General features: G+C 41.2%; 1 protein-coding gene across 8 annotated transcripts in view; it reads right to left on the minus strand.

The window, feature by feature from the left end:
* Positions 1–15,532, minus strand: part of pitpnm3 (PITPNM family member 3) — a 432,302-nt gene that overhangs the window by 233,700 nt on the left and 183,070 nt on the right. For all 8 annotated transcript variants that reach the window (XM_069910690.1, XM_069910695.1, XM_069910688.1 and 5 more), the window contains one exon: positions 12,774–12,881. In XM_069910690.1, the coding sequence (XP_069766791.1) occupies positions 12,774–12,881 (108 nt within the window). The remainder of the gene's footprint in view (positions 1–12,773; positions 12,882–15,532) is intronic.

Below are 15,532 nucleotides of genomic sequence, written 5' to 3' on the forward strand. Positions count from 1 at the left end.
TGATATAAAATGATAATAAGATAGGATTAAGATGAACCAAGATAAATTAAGATAGATACAAAGGTTCTTGAAGAATGCGATACAAACTCCAAGTCTGCACGGATATTACGACATATAGAAGCATAGAAAAATACAGCACAGAAAACAGGCCATTCAGCCTTTCGAGACTGTGCCGAAACATCATTCCGCTAGTCCCTCTGACCTGCACCCATTCCATAACCCTCCAGACCTCTCCCATCCATGCACGTATCCAATTTATTCTTAAAACTTAAGAGTGAGCACATATTTACCACGTCAGATGGCAGCTCGTACCACACTCCCACCACTCTCTGAGTGAAAACATTCCCCCTAATGTTCTCCCTAAACTTTTCCCCTTTCACCCTAACGCCATGTCCTCTTGTATTAATATCCTAATCTAAGAGGAAAGAATGTTTCAACCAAGGCTATATATTTACTCAACATGGAAGATGGTCAGGTAACTCCAAGTTTGCTCATTCAACAAATAGGACAATGGGGTTGGTTTTTGGACAAGATACTCAACGGAGATCCTGCCTGCATTTTTTTTAATGATTCAGTGTCCAACATGCTAAGTACTATTTGTGGCTCAATGAGACTTCCAGTGCCTTGGACAATGTTCTGACCTCAACAACACAGGAAACAGATCAGAATCATTCATCCAAATCAGTAGTAATAGAGCTACTAATACTTGTACCTCCTCAAGTATGGCAGTTATACTTTAAAATAAATAATTGGACTCCAAATGTCATCCAATAAGAAGATGTATTAATCTTGGCAAGGAAAATTAATTTCAGTGGTACCCAGATTGCTTCTGGTTCTATTGGTAAATTTGATGTCATCATAACTATGGAATCACTACAAACAACAGTTATCCTTAAAGGGTTAGGCACATAATTACTAAGAAGGAAAAACACAAGGTTTGAACTTTTACAAGCCCTTCGGTTCTTCTAGTCTATGCCAAATTATTATTCTCCCTAGTCCCACTGACCTGCACCCAGTCTATATCCCTCCATACCCCTCCCCATCCATGTTCCTCCAAATATTTCCTCAATGTTAAAATTGAGCCTGCATTCACCACTTCAGCAGGCCCACCACTCTGTGCATGAAGAAATTCCCCCTAATGTTCCCTCTAAACTTTTCCCCTTTCACCCTTAACCTGTGTCTTTCGGCTTTTACCTCAACTAACCTCAGTGGGAAAAACATATTTGCTTTTACTCCATCTCCAGCCACCATAATTTTGTATGATTTTATGCTCCAGGGAATAAAGTCCTAACCTGTTTAACCTTCACTTAATTCCTCAAGTTCCAATACTCCATATTTAGCCTGACCAATGTCTGTACAACTTGACCATATTATTGGCAAAATCATGCCATTATTCCTGCATTCTTGCAATGATTTTTATGCCTTGGTGACTGAATCCAAACCATTTGACTTCCAATCTGCTGTAACGTGATTGCAGCTTTAAAACTGGAGTCAGTATTGGTTTGGGGGGGTGGGGGAGGAGGGGAGGAAGGAAACAAACTGAGTGGTTAAAAATAGACAAATACATCGACAAGAAAGTACATTTAGTGATCAATCTTCTTGGATAATTATCCAATTTTCTGCAGCCAGCACAGAATGTTCCTGTTATTAATCTAATGGTAAGAAAAGCATAGGAGGGCGGGCCCAGATTTCCAATATGTCATTTTCACAGTATAAATGTCACAATTGATTTTGAGTGCCAAATAATAGTTTGTCTACTTTTCAACCCAGACAGCACAGAAAGCAATTTCCTGGTTAATTGCATTCAAATTCAGCACTGATGTACGCTATTCATTCACTTCAAACCAATTCTTTAATATCATCCATAAATTAATTAGTTAACCAGATTCATCTTCTTGTCAAATCCAGATGTCTGGGGGAAATACACATAGGATCACTCTTACCCGAAACTAAACTACAGACAATACATTAGAGATTGTTTTTTCAAAAACACTCCCACTGAACTTTAGACACAGCACAGTAAAAAGCCCAATTGACCTGCAACTTCTGCACATTTCGAAGGTTTGAGGAAACCCACGCAGGCACAGGGAGAACGTACAAACTCCTTACAGATAGAGCCGGATTCAAATCTGTGTCACTGGCATGGTAACAGCGTCGCGCTAACTTCTATTGTGTTGCCCAGTGATTGGGTAGGCGCAAGGTTGAATTCTGCTCCTCCACTCTGGAAAAGAACTTTTAAGTACTTTTGCTTCCCTTGAGCAGGTCTGAGTTTAGTATTTCATCCAAAAGCCATTAAGTATTACATTGAAGTGCCATTCCAGATTATATGCTCAATGAAAGATTTAAACTGTTAAACTTTTTACTCAGGACAAGATTGATGATTATACTTAAACAATTCTTTTTCAATTTGTTAAACTCCTTCCTCTCAAACAGTAAAAATTCACAACTAATGACAGGTTGTGAGTGGGCAAGATTAAACAAGAAAGGTTCAAGGTGATTAAAGTAAAACCCCTGGTGTCCAGAATTCAAGCAACCGACAGCCTCAAGTAAATGGCAAAAAAATAGAGGAAAATAAATTTTTTTAAATAAAATAATTGGTTAAAATATGTATCAGTAATTGTTTTCTAAAGTAACACAAACCTTTGGAGAAGATGAGAGCAAAAATTCAGCCACGGAGTGCCTTTGTTGGGCTTTGCCTGTAGCAGCTGTTTGAATAAAATGGTGTTACCCAAGATGAAGAGCACGCTGATGCTGTTCATCGCTGGAGTGAATCTCTTCAAGTGTCTCCTTATCCCTGCTTGGGAAGAGTCACTTCAGTCCAAGGCTTATCTGTAAACAATGTGGGGGGGGGCGGTGGAGGGGGGTAATTATCTACAATGTTATTGTTCGTCTTTCGGGCGGCTCCGTGGAGGGGGATGAACCTGCAGATACAGCAATGTTTTCAAAAAATGTGACTGAAAATAAAGTAAAATGCTTTTAAGGTTCATATATTTATTCAGTGTAAGTACAGTATAGTGTTTTTTGTCCTTGAAACGGTCTTTCTTCATGCAGGTGGGTTAGTTAGGCATTGAAAGAGTAAATTTCAAGCAACCAGAAAATACACTTATTGGGCATTTACCAATCCCCCACAGACGCCGGATATCAGGGGTTTTATTGTATAAGGAATATGGTTATCAATTCACCATAAATAACAAAGAAAACCAATATTTTGAACTTTAGATGATAAATGACTCAACAAGTGAGTTTGACCGAGTCACAGGTGCTTCTGGATAGTGATGTTACTTCTTGAAATCACAAGCAAACCAAAATGTGTTTCATTTCAAGTTCAAGGTTATTCTCATCAAATTGTACAAGTACAACCTGACATTGGTCTTTGGTGCAAAAACATGTAAACACATGTGGACAAATGATACATATGCAGTGCGTGTGTACATGTGCGTGCGTACATAAAAATAAATAAATATTATTGAATAAATAGTTAAGTCTCAAAGAGTTTGTATGATCACTCTCACTGTCCATGGGAAGAAGCTGTTTCTCAGCCTGGTGGTTCTTGCTCTGATACTCCTGTATCTCTTTCCTACAGGAATAGCTGAAAGATGCTGTGTGTGGGGTGGTGAGGATCCTCAATGATTTTGCGAGCCCTTTTGAGAGGGGGGGTGGGGGAGAAGGGGAGGGAGACTCCAATAATCTTCTCCGCTAATCTTGTCATCCTATGGACTGAACACTGACGCTATTCTCTACAGCAACCGTACCACACTGTGATGAAGTCGAGAGGATGCTCTCCATAGAGTTCCTGTAGAAGGTTGACATGATGGTGGCCGGTAGCCTTGCCTGCCTCAATCTTCTCAGGGAGTGCAGTCACTATTGTGCCTTCCTGACAAGTGAGGAGATGTTGTGTCCACGATAGGTCACGAGTTAAGTGAACTCCAAGGAGTTCCCTCTCCACTATTAATCTGTAATGGAGGACCTCGTGAAGTCCATGATTCTCTTTTTTGTTTTATCCATGGTGAGACTCAGATTGTTATTCTCTCATCACAGGATTTTCCACCTCCTCTCTGAAGCGCGACTTGTATCTGCTGATGAGGCCAACTACTGTTGTGTCATCTGCAAACTTGACTCTACTGCAGGTGGATCTGGCAATGCAGTCATGAGTCAGTAGCATGAACTGGAGCTGGCTGCTTCCACAGCCCTGAGGCATGCCAGTGTTCAGCATGACGGTGGTCGAAGCTCTGCTACCGATCCAGCAGACTATGGTCTTTCCATGAGGAAGTCCAGAATCCAGCTATAGAGAGGGTGTGTTGAGTCCAAGCAAGGACAGCTTCTTAAATAGCCTCTAGGGAATGATCACAGAAAACGCCGAGCTGAAGTCGACAAACAGCAGCCTGGCAGATGAGGCGTCATTTTTCAGGTCAGCTAGGACGGAGTGGAGGACCAAGGCTATAGCATCATCTGTGGAATGGTCCATCTGTTGACAAACTGAAATGGATCAGAGGTGCGCTTTGATAAATTCCACCACCAATCATCCAAATCATTTCATAATGATGGAGGGCAATGCCATTGGACAATTGTTTTTGAGGCCTCTTCGGTACCGAATTTCTACCATTTGTTTGTCACAAATTTTTTAAAAAAGTGATTACCATTTTTAACCTCAAAATTCAATTGCCCAATGTCTTCATTAAATTAACCTATTTAGAAATGTTCACAGCTTCACTCCACAAGTTAAAATTATACAATACCATCAAAACTAATCATTTTCCGAAACAAAATTCTGCATTTTGATTGGTCACAGACATAAAAAGACACCCAACCTTCAGCTAACATGGCCCCACAACATATTGCCAGGAGATGAAATATGATTGAAGGAATACAGAGGAGCACCTCTTTCCTCTCACGTCCTCAAAAGGGCAGGTTTAACATCATTTTCAATACATTTTAGTGGCTTCTTGGATTTAATACAATGAGTGGGTTTAACTCATGTTCCTGTTTGTAAATAAAACCAGTTCTTAGTGGCTGCCAGAAATGCCTGAAAAAAATAGTCTGATTAAATGAGAATTTTGCTCTATTCTGTCATATACTCATTTAATAGTTGAGTTTTGTGGACCAATTTTTTGGGTCAACTTTTACACAGATAGGTTGACTTTTACACAGATACTACTTTTGCCCGCAGTGAGTAACTGTGTTGTTCAAGGAGTTGGGAGCTTGGATAGGTGGGACTGGGTGGTAAGACCACATTCGGGGCATCGGGAGCTCCAGTGGGCAGGCAGCCAAGGCAAGGATCTGCCGTTGGGGTGTCGGGAGCTCCAGTGGGCAAGCGGCCGGGGTGTTGGCTGAGGTGAGAATCCGCAGTCAGGGTGTTGGGAGTTCCAATGGGTGGTTGCTAAAAATAAGGGGGGGGGGGGGCGTTGACTTTTACATGGGATGTATCGGAAATATGCGATTTTGGGACCCAAAAAAAAGCAGCAAGTTCGACTTTTACACAGGATCAACTATTAAACAAATATACTGTATACGGAATTTGGTATCTGATAAATTATTGCCATGAGGCCCAATTTCCCAGAATCTCCCTCCACCCAAAGATTTGAACAATGATTGGTAATATCCACATTTCAAATGGAATTCTGCAGGATTAAAAACACACCATCTTTGGATTATTAGTTTCTTGCTGCTTGTGTTTGGGGCATCACCTGGGGCAAAATGGATTGAGTTCTTGCTTGCAGTAGCAGGTGAATCTCTTAAGCTCCCCTGAATAACCCAATCTTGCTGAACACTCATTCAGAAATATTATGGTAATCTCTGACTCAAGGATAGGTTATTTCAGAAATTGGATTTTGTTCCAATATTTGCATTGTCAAATCCATCTTACTGAAAGAATTGGAGCAAAGAAGAAAAAATTTAAATCACCCCAACTCATGACCAATCATGCTTGCTTCATTTAATTGGCATTGGAAAGATCTTTCATATATTTAAAGGAATTAATTAGTTAGGATGGGCAGCCCAAAATACCTCAAGTATTATGCACACAATGTATTATAATTTCACTGATGGTGTGTATGTAACTACATAATAGCATCACATTTTCATTTAAAGACTGTCATTGCTTCGAAAATGTTAAAAGATTAGCAATACAATCCAGAAAGTATTAATTGGTTTATAATTAGAAAATGCACAAAAGACTGATAGGGTGAAAAATCAATCTATGCTAAAGCAATCGCAGTTATCTCTCTTGGATCATTTTTGAAATTAGTATTTCAATCAGATCTTCAGCATTTTTCAGTTTTTATTCTTTTTTATAGTTCATCAAACTAAATGTTTTTCTGAAAAAACCACATGCCAAGATTACAAACCATCAGTGTTATAAATAAAATATCTGACAGATCTTCAAATAGTTGATGAAAGAAAATATTTTAAGCAGCTTTGGGCTTTGATACCTGGCTAATGCTTAGCTGGACATCATGGGGTGCCAGTGAGCTGCCAAGAGCTGGAATAATTACGCACTGAAATGTAGGAGGAACTCAGCCAGTTTCACAAAATTCATAGGAGGTGAAGATATATTAGAATCAGAATCAAAATTCCAATTCATAATTCCAAGTTAATTATCAATAGAGACTCTGGTAGGCTTACTTTTCCACAGAAACTTCCTGTGTATTTATTAAGGTTTTGAAATAATCCCTGAGGTGTAGGAATGGGCAAACTTTGAAAAAAATTGTACTCTGGGCAGCACATTCATTTTAATACAGCTGACCCTTACAACGAAAGTCATTGGGTCACCCATTTATTAAGACCATCTTCCATTTTCCAAAGCAAGGGAAGATAATTCAACTTGTATAAATTCTGCAGGTTGTTATCTATCTTAATCTTTGGCTTGGCTTCGTGGACGAAGATTTATGGAGGGTGTAAATGTCCGCGTCAGCTGCAGGCTCGTTTGTGGCTGACAAGTCCGATGCGGGACAGGCAGACACGGTTGCAGGGGAAAATTTGTTGGTTGGGGTTGGGTGTAGGGTTTTCCTCCTTTGTCTTTTGTCAGTGAGGTTGGCTCTGCGGTCTTCTTCAAAGGAGGTTGCTGCCCGCTGAACTGTGAGGCGCCAAGATGCACAGTTTGAGGCGATATCGGCCACTGGCGGTGGTCAATGTGGCAGGCACCAAGAGATTTCTTTAGGCAATCCTTGTACCTCTTCTTTGGTGCACCTCTGACATGATGGCCAGTGGAGAGCTCGCCATATAACACGATCTTGGGAAGGCGATGGTCCTCCATTCTGGAGATGTGACCTACCCAGCGCAGTTGGATCTTCAACAGCGTGGATTCGATACTGTCGGCCTCTGCCATCTCGAGTACTTCGATGTTAGGGATGAAGTCGCTCCAATGAATGTTGAGGATGGAGCGGAGACAACGCTGGTGGAAGCGATCTAGGAGCCGTAAGTGATGCCGGTAGAGGACCCATGATTCGGATCCGAACAGGAGTGTGGGTATGACAACGGCTCTGTATACGCTTATCTTTGTGAGGTTTTTCAGTTGGTTGTTTTTCCAGACTCTTTTGTGTAGTCTTCCAAAGGTGCTATTTGCCTTGGCGAGTCTGTTGTCTATCTCGTTGTCGATCCTTGCATCTGATGAAATGGTGCAGCCGAGATAGGTAAACTGGTTGACCGTTTTGAGTTTTGTGTGCCCGATGGAGATGTGGGGGGGGCTGGTAGTCATGGTGGGGAGCTGGCTGATGGAGGACCTCAGTTTTCTTCAGGCTGACTTCCAGGCCAAACATTTTGGCAGTTTCCGCAAAACAGGACGTCAAGCGCTGAAGAGCTGGCTCTGAATGGGCAACTCAAGTGGCATCGTCTGCAAAGAGTAGTTCACGGACAAGTTGCTCTTGTGTCTTGGTGTGAGCTTGCAGGCGCCTCAGATTGAAGAGACTGCCATCCGTGCGGTACCGGATGTAAACAGCGCCTTCATTGTTGAGGTCTTTCATGGCTTGGTTCAGCATCATGCTGAAGAAGATTGAAAAGAGGGTTGGTGCGAGAACGCAGCCTTGCTTCACGTCATTGTTAATGGAGAAGGGTTGAGAGAGCTCATTGCTGTATCTGACCCGACCTTGTTGGTTTTCAGAAAGTTGGATAACCATGTTGAGGAACATTGGGGGGCATCCAATGCACTCTAGTATTTGCCAAAGCCCATTCCTGCTCACGGTGTCGAAGGCTTTGGTGAGGTCAACAAAGGTGATGTAGAGTCCTTTGTTTTGTTCTCTGCACTATATATAAATATAAATATTTAATTGAGTAGCCACTTAAATTGAAAATTTCTCTTAATTTGTTCATAATTCCCATCCGTAACTTTGCTTTTGCCCGATTTGACATTAAAACCCTATATTAATCCCAAAATCTTCCAATTTAGTCTGTAATTTTTGTAATGAGTTAACTGGTTCTGTCAGATATGTCAGAACATCAGCAGCAAATAAATTCTTCCTGATTACTCCTGGAATCGTTTATGTCTGGATCTAGATGGATGGATTCCACTAACAGTTCAATAGCCAGGAAGAAAAGAGCTGGAGATAATGGACAAACCTGTCTGCTAGATCTGGATTTGTTCCTTGTCTTACCAAACCAGGCCAAACTCTCCAGCTGATACAGTGTGATTATCTGGAAGGACAAGCCATTGACGGAACTTCTCACCAACACCCCATCTCAATAACTTAATGGGATTTTCAAATACTTGCAATCTTATTGGGAATTGAGTAGGAACAGGGCAACAAATAAGAACAAAGGTTCATAACTTTTATCACACAGGTTGCAAATCTGCTGTCAAATGTTTCCTTTCCAGCCTATAGATGGTCTGTCCAGAAAGATGTCTAATAAAAGCAGGTACATAGAACCTGAAAGCACGACCAGGTTTCTAAATGCAATAAAAGAAACAGATGTGCACTGGCCAGCCGGGTTGTTCTCCATGTGCTTGGTTGCATACCCACATGACAGAGGCGTGCATTAAAAAAAAACAGTACTTGCTTCAAGCAGAGCTTAGCCATGAAGTCGTCATAGAGTTGGGAGTCAGTGGTTGAAATTCCTTTGAGGATAGATTTGACAACCATTGCCTGTCACTTCCATCACCATTCAACCTATTTCCTTTGTCAGATAACATCAGCCAGCAGCAAGAACTATGTTGCACAGAAGTCTGCCAATAGCATTCAGGATTTAAAAAAACTGAACATCTGCCATGGAGGAGTGAAGCCACTAAAAAAGGGCCCCATATTATCAACCTAGGCTTGTTTATGCTTATTCTGAAGAGGAAAGTCACAAATAAATGAGGCACCTTTCTCCGCAAAAAGGCTAAAGGCAACTCTGTCTTGAACTTTCAGCATCCACTGCCATCTCTCTCCATCTTGAACTCACTGGTCAGAGAACACGGAAACAAAAAATTCATTATCACATTACACACAAGGAGTTACAAAAAGGCAGCTGGTTGACTCTCCTACTAATAGTGGGATTGTAGTAAGATGAGCAAGATGTATTGCAATGCTATAATAGATCTCTCTGCCAATTACCATGTCCTTTCAGTAGATGTCTGGTGAAATTATAGAGGAAGCTGCAGTCCCCGACTTAAGAAATCTTCATGAAAACAAGCCCAAAAAAATTGCCTTAATCTCAGTCCAGACAGGCTCACTGCAGGAGCCCTGGGGCAGTTTTCAACCAAACTGAAACATTCGATTCAAATCCCATTTACTGCAGAAAACCTTGGCAAATTATGTGATAGCATTTTGAACAATGGGAAATTCAAAAGAGCTCATTTAAAAAGCTGCCAAGGACAAGAAGTGGGTGAGCTGACCTGCATCAGCACCAGCCAAACGCACAGGTTCCAAATGCAATTTCCATTTGTAAAGATGCAAACAATGGCAACAGAAACAAAAATAACATATCATGTAAATAACTGGAAAGAAGATATTTTTGAAGAAAGAACAAAGATAATCATGTGGTAACTGGTATTATAAGTATTTTTTCCCCCTGTGAAGCCAGTGTCTGTGCAGTGTACCATGATTTAATTCTAACTTTCGTACACTCCATCAGTAAATTATCTGCGATCCAGCCACAGGTGACACGTCATGTCGGGGTCGCAGTGAACCATAGCAAAGCCCAGAAATATTACTCCAGGAATCAGCCTCACGGCCATGCCAGGCTCAGCAGAATTGAAAGCATTTCGTAGAGCAATTTCAGCAGATAATATCAAGGTTTATTTTTTGATTTCCATTTTTATCGGTTTGAATGTTTATGATTGTGCAAGATTAGATACATGGAGGCAATTTATCAATGATAGTAAATTGTTTGAAGCTGTCAGAATATGAAAAATACAAATGCATCAATCAATAAATCTTGTCTGCTTTAATTTATATGTAGACAGCAATAACATCATATTCATAAGAAAGCAATCATTAAAAAGTAAAATCGCGAGTCTCTTATTATAATTACAGAAGAGTAGATGAATGAATATAGATCATTAACAGTGGAAATTTTATTTTCATCTGTACAAGGTGCAATCAATATTACTGATTAAAATCTAACCCTATCTGGCCCAAAAACAGCTTTGTTACAGACATACAATGGCTGCCTTGTATGTTGGTGGCTCAGTGTTTGAATTGAAGAGCTTCTATCATATTTTCTCCATCCTTATAAGTAAACTTCCGTTGTCTATTTACATACAAAATATTTCCATGCATTCAGAGTTATCCAGTTCAAGAAATTTCAGTTAGCTCTCTGCAAGTTAGGATCAGTTGGGTTTATTAGAGCGTTCAAGGAACAAATAACATTGATGGGGAGGTTATACAATCATCCTAAAGGTCATGATTGAAGTAAAGAAGAATATCTGTCAGCGAGCTCATCAAATACCAAAGGTAAATTAGGCTCCCTCGACTTCAGCCAGAACAAGTTTGTTCAAATATAGATTCTAATCAATTAAAGCTTCTCCAAATATAAGTTTATGCTTCTCATTTTTTTTTTCCAACAAGGTAATGGAGTGAGGTTATGATTTGAGGCCATTGAATTTTGAATCTACTCTGTGGCTGATCAGATACATTTGATTGCTCCCCAATATTGTGATCTGTTTGTGTTTACAATATCAAGCATATCATGTGGAGATTTGGCATGTCACCAAAGACTCTCAAAAGTTTCTACAGGTGTACCATGGAGAGCATTCTGGCTGAGTGCATCATTGTACGGAGATACTACTCCTCAGGTTTCCTAATGCAAAAAAGCCAAAAATGGTGAAAAGGACAAGAAAACATACTCCAGAGGGTTGTTAACTCGGCCTGCCACATCACAGGCACCAGTCTTCACTCCATCAAGGACATCTAGAAGAGATGGTGTCTGACAAAAGCCAGCTTTATCCTCAACCACCACCCATGCCCTCTTCACGCTGCTACCATCATGAAAAAGGTACAGAAGCCGGAAGACGAGCACCCAATGACGCAAGGGCAGCTTCTTCCTTTCTGCCATCAGATTTGAGTGAAAAAAAGAAATGAACCACAAGCAGTACCTTTTACTTCATCTTTTCCTTTAACTATTTTTAATGATTTTATCAGGTGGTTGAAATAAATATTTGCATTGTAACGCTGCTACAAAACAACAAATTCCATGTTCTTAACAATAAATTCTGATTCTTTTCATTATAACATTCCTTCAATACTCCTGGTAAAACTTATTTAAAATGCAACCTCTGCCCTCTATAAATGAACCTAGTGCTGGAATTAGGCTGGAGAGCCAGTTTTTGACCAGCTCTGCCACAATAGGCCAAATTACATCCTTCCGTGCCTTCCATTGTCTGATACTGTTCTCCTGAGACCCACACTCACTGCGTGTGGACACATTTTCCATTGTACACCACTTCAATTATTGCATCTTTTGATTGGAACACGTTTGCATTAAATTAATGCTCCCTCCCCCTCCATGATAAATCTTATTGAAATCACAAGCAAAATTGACAAACTCCAAAATTTTTGTGTACAATTCTATGGCGAGTTACCAAACCATTTCACAGTTGGTTTGAACTCATCATGTCATGGTACAGTTTGATTTAGGTTTAGTGAATTGCATTTCACAGGAGGTAAGGTCAATTGGATTCCAGCCGAAAAGCAGTGGTTCTCAAACTTTTTCGGTCCAAGGCCCGCCTGGCACCCGGCCTAACATGCCATGGCCCAACAGTGGCAATGACTGAGCAATATTTTCAAGTTAAAGGCAGCTCTGTGGGAAACACATCTTTATCTAATTTAAAGTACTTTATTCAACATTTTTAAAGAACAAAAAAAACTAACCATACACTGAACAAAAAAAAATTCCCAATCAAAATCAAAGCTCAAGCCACTTTCTAATGAGACCCCTGTTTCTGAGGTTCCTTCGCCAGTCTCCTTGGGTCTGTTGGAGATAATACACACCTGAGATCTGCCTCCACTTCAAAGCAGTTTCGTGCCTTTCAACTGCAGCAACATTGAGACATGTGCTCAGACCCACCCTGACCTCAGTGGATTGGGAGGTGGAAACACGCTGTGAGTCACCAGTGATTGGTAACCACCAGTCTAAAGTAAGTGACTTGCAAACCTGAAATCTTGGCACCGAACATGCCAGAGATTCAATTTATGTTGCACCCTCTAATTGGTGATCAAAACCATTTAATTTTCCTGTTCAAATTCATGGTCGACAAATGAAATAAATAAAAACTCATGTACAAATTAATCTAAACATTGATATTAGGTATAATTCAGGAACTGGACAGGACTTGATATCTCCAGATTCTCAACAATCCTTACCTTGGTCATCATCCAACTTTCCTATCGTCTCAATCTGTTCCACCAGATCGTTCGAGTTCCACGTGCTCATCCCTAGCAGAAGAGCATTTTTGCCTTCCACCACCTCATCTGCAAGACAGATGAACGTTGCAATGCAAACTGTTATTCATACTCTCCAAATACCATTTAGTTCCACGGTAGAATTGCAAGTCAAAAATATCATTCAATTGTACAGGCTCAGTTCAATGCTTAAAATAATCACATATTCAGAAGTCAGAATCCATGAGAGTATTTATAAGTGCCCATCACAAATTGGGCATTAGAGCTCCTGATGCAGCACAATATATTTCAATAAGTGCATCTAAAATTATTTAAAAGCCTTCACATACATACAAATATAATAAGCATGCACACAATGGAAATAAAACCTTGCAAACTTTTTATCATTCTGTGGCTTCAGAGACGGCTGTAAATGTTAGCAGCTTGTAGTCTTCACATGCTCACTGACAAATGACATCAGCAGATGGTTGCACAGCAACATTTTATCACTTACTTCATAGGTCCTAATTATACTCAACCCATAAGCTTATTGTCTCTAACACCGACAAGTGTAAATCATTTGAAAACAAACTCTCGTTAAAAAGCAATGTGATAATTATTCAGAAGTTGCTTAGAGAAATAATATCATCATGCAATTTTCAAAGCAGGCTACACAATGAGACAATTGATGCTTTGGAGCACTCACATTAGTCCCGAGGACTGTTTTCATGGTTGAAAGTGGGCTGGATGAAAAACAAATCAGGGTTCGAGACCCTCCCATTTGATGCTTTGGCATCAAACTTCACTTCCAACATGGCATCCACTGTGCGCACACAATATTACGCTGCCTCTCATCACAGACACTACTGGTGAGAATGAAAGTGCACCCAGTAGGTAAGCAGAGCAGGTGGACAGTAAAATCCATCTCCCTACCGCACAGATTTCAGTCCCATGTTACTTTTGTCCTATCCTCTCCCATCCTCGAATCTTCTACTTAAACACTCAACTCCTTTCCAGATTATTGTTTTCACGTTAAGGTCAGTAACGCTCTCTGGGTGCTCAGGTTCCCTCCCACCCTTCAAAAAAAGGAAGTACCAGGTGTTGTAGGTCAATTGGGTGCAATTGGGTTACACGGGCTCATAGGCTGAAAGAGCACGTTACCGTGCTATACGCCTAATTCTTTTTCTTAAATGGACTTCAACAAACTTGGCTGATGTGCAAATCCAAGCCATGAAACCTGCAGGCAATGCCTGGCATCCTAACGAGCCACTGTGCTAGCTGCATTTGAGCTATTACAAAAAGGGAGGTCTACTGGGAGAGTAGGTCTCTCTGCTGTTGACTTGGCCGATAATTTCAGGGCACAACTGCACAGGGAGGAATGCAATGAAAGTCATAATATGGAATGCAAAAGATGGCCAGGTGTAATCATGATGAGATGATCCATTTTGGTGATGGAGTTTGAAGGATATCTTTCTGTCAGGAAACTCAAAATAAATTCCTCATTCTTCTTCAAAATAGCCACAGCAGAAGGAGAGCAGAGAGAGGCTGGTTTCAATGTCTGGCCCACCAGGCCATAGAACATCCCTTCAGCACCACATCCTCTCAACTGTCAACCTGCATGTTTGGAGTGGGACCAAAAGGCATAGGGTGAAACACAAAAGTTTGCAGATGCTGTAATTGTAGTCAAAACACAGAATTGCTAGAAGGACTCAGCAGGTCTGGCAGCGTCCATAGGAGGTAAAGGCATGTAACAGATGTGTCAGGCTACAACTCTTCCTTCAAGGCATGAATTAAAATCAGGCAGGCACTTGAATTAAAAATGCAGGTAGAAGGGAAGACCAACAGACAAAAAGGTAAAACACAAAAGTCTGGTTAAAGTAAAAACACAATGTTGGAGAAACTCAGCAGGTCCAACAGTGTAGCAAAGATAATGATACATAACCGATGTTTTGGGCTTGAACCCTTCATGAAGGTCTCAAGCCTGAAACATTGGTTATGTATCTTTACCCTTGCTAGAACAAAATGTGTTAATTGGATATGGAGAGGAAAACAGGAGAGAGGAAAGGTGAAAAATGGTGAGGAGGGAGGCAGTTTTTGGCTCTGTGAAAGTAGAGCTGGGGAAAGGAGACAGAGGGAAAGATGAGTGGGGGCTCTCAAAATTCAAGGTTGATGATAATGTCATCTGGTTGGAGGCTGCCCAGACGCAATACGGGTTGTTGGTCCTCAAATTTGGGGGTCATCTCAGACCGGCCACAGAATGGGGTGGGGATTTGAAATGGGTGGCCTTTGGGAGACTGCGGTGGACAGAACCGAGATGCTCATCCAAACAATCTCCAGTCTGCGTCCAGGCTCTGATGTGGAGGATAAAGGGAGCACCCGATGCAGTAGATTAAACCTGCAGATTCACAAGTGAAGTGTTGCTTCACTTTGAAGGATTGTTTGCGGCCCCAAATGGTGGTGAGGGAGGAGGTGTTGACGCAAGTGGAACACTACCTGCGGTCGCAGGGGTAGGTGCCAAGGGAAGGTGGGAAGGGAGGATTGGATGAGGGAGTCAAGGAGGGAGCAGTCCCTGTGGAAGGCAGAGAGGGGACGAGAAGAGATATCTGGTGGTGGGATCATAGTTGGTGGCAAAAAGGGCAGAGGATGACATGTTAGAAATGGAGACATGGGGTGGCAGATGGGGATCCTGTCATTGTTGTGCAGGGGGTGGAGGGGGCCAGGGCGGATATGGAGGATATGTG

This window comes from Narcine bancroftii, chromosome 14 (assembly GCF_036971445.1).
Source record: "Narcine bancroftii isolate sNarBan1 chromosome 14, sNarBan1.hap1, whole genome shotgun sequence".
Taxonomy (NCBI): domain Eukaryota; kingdom Metazoa; phylum Chordata; class Chondrichthyes; order Torpediniformes; family Narcinidae; genus Narcine; species Narcine bancroftii.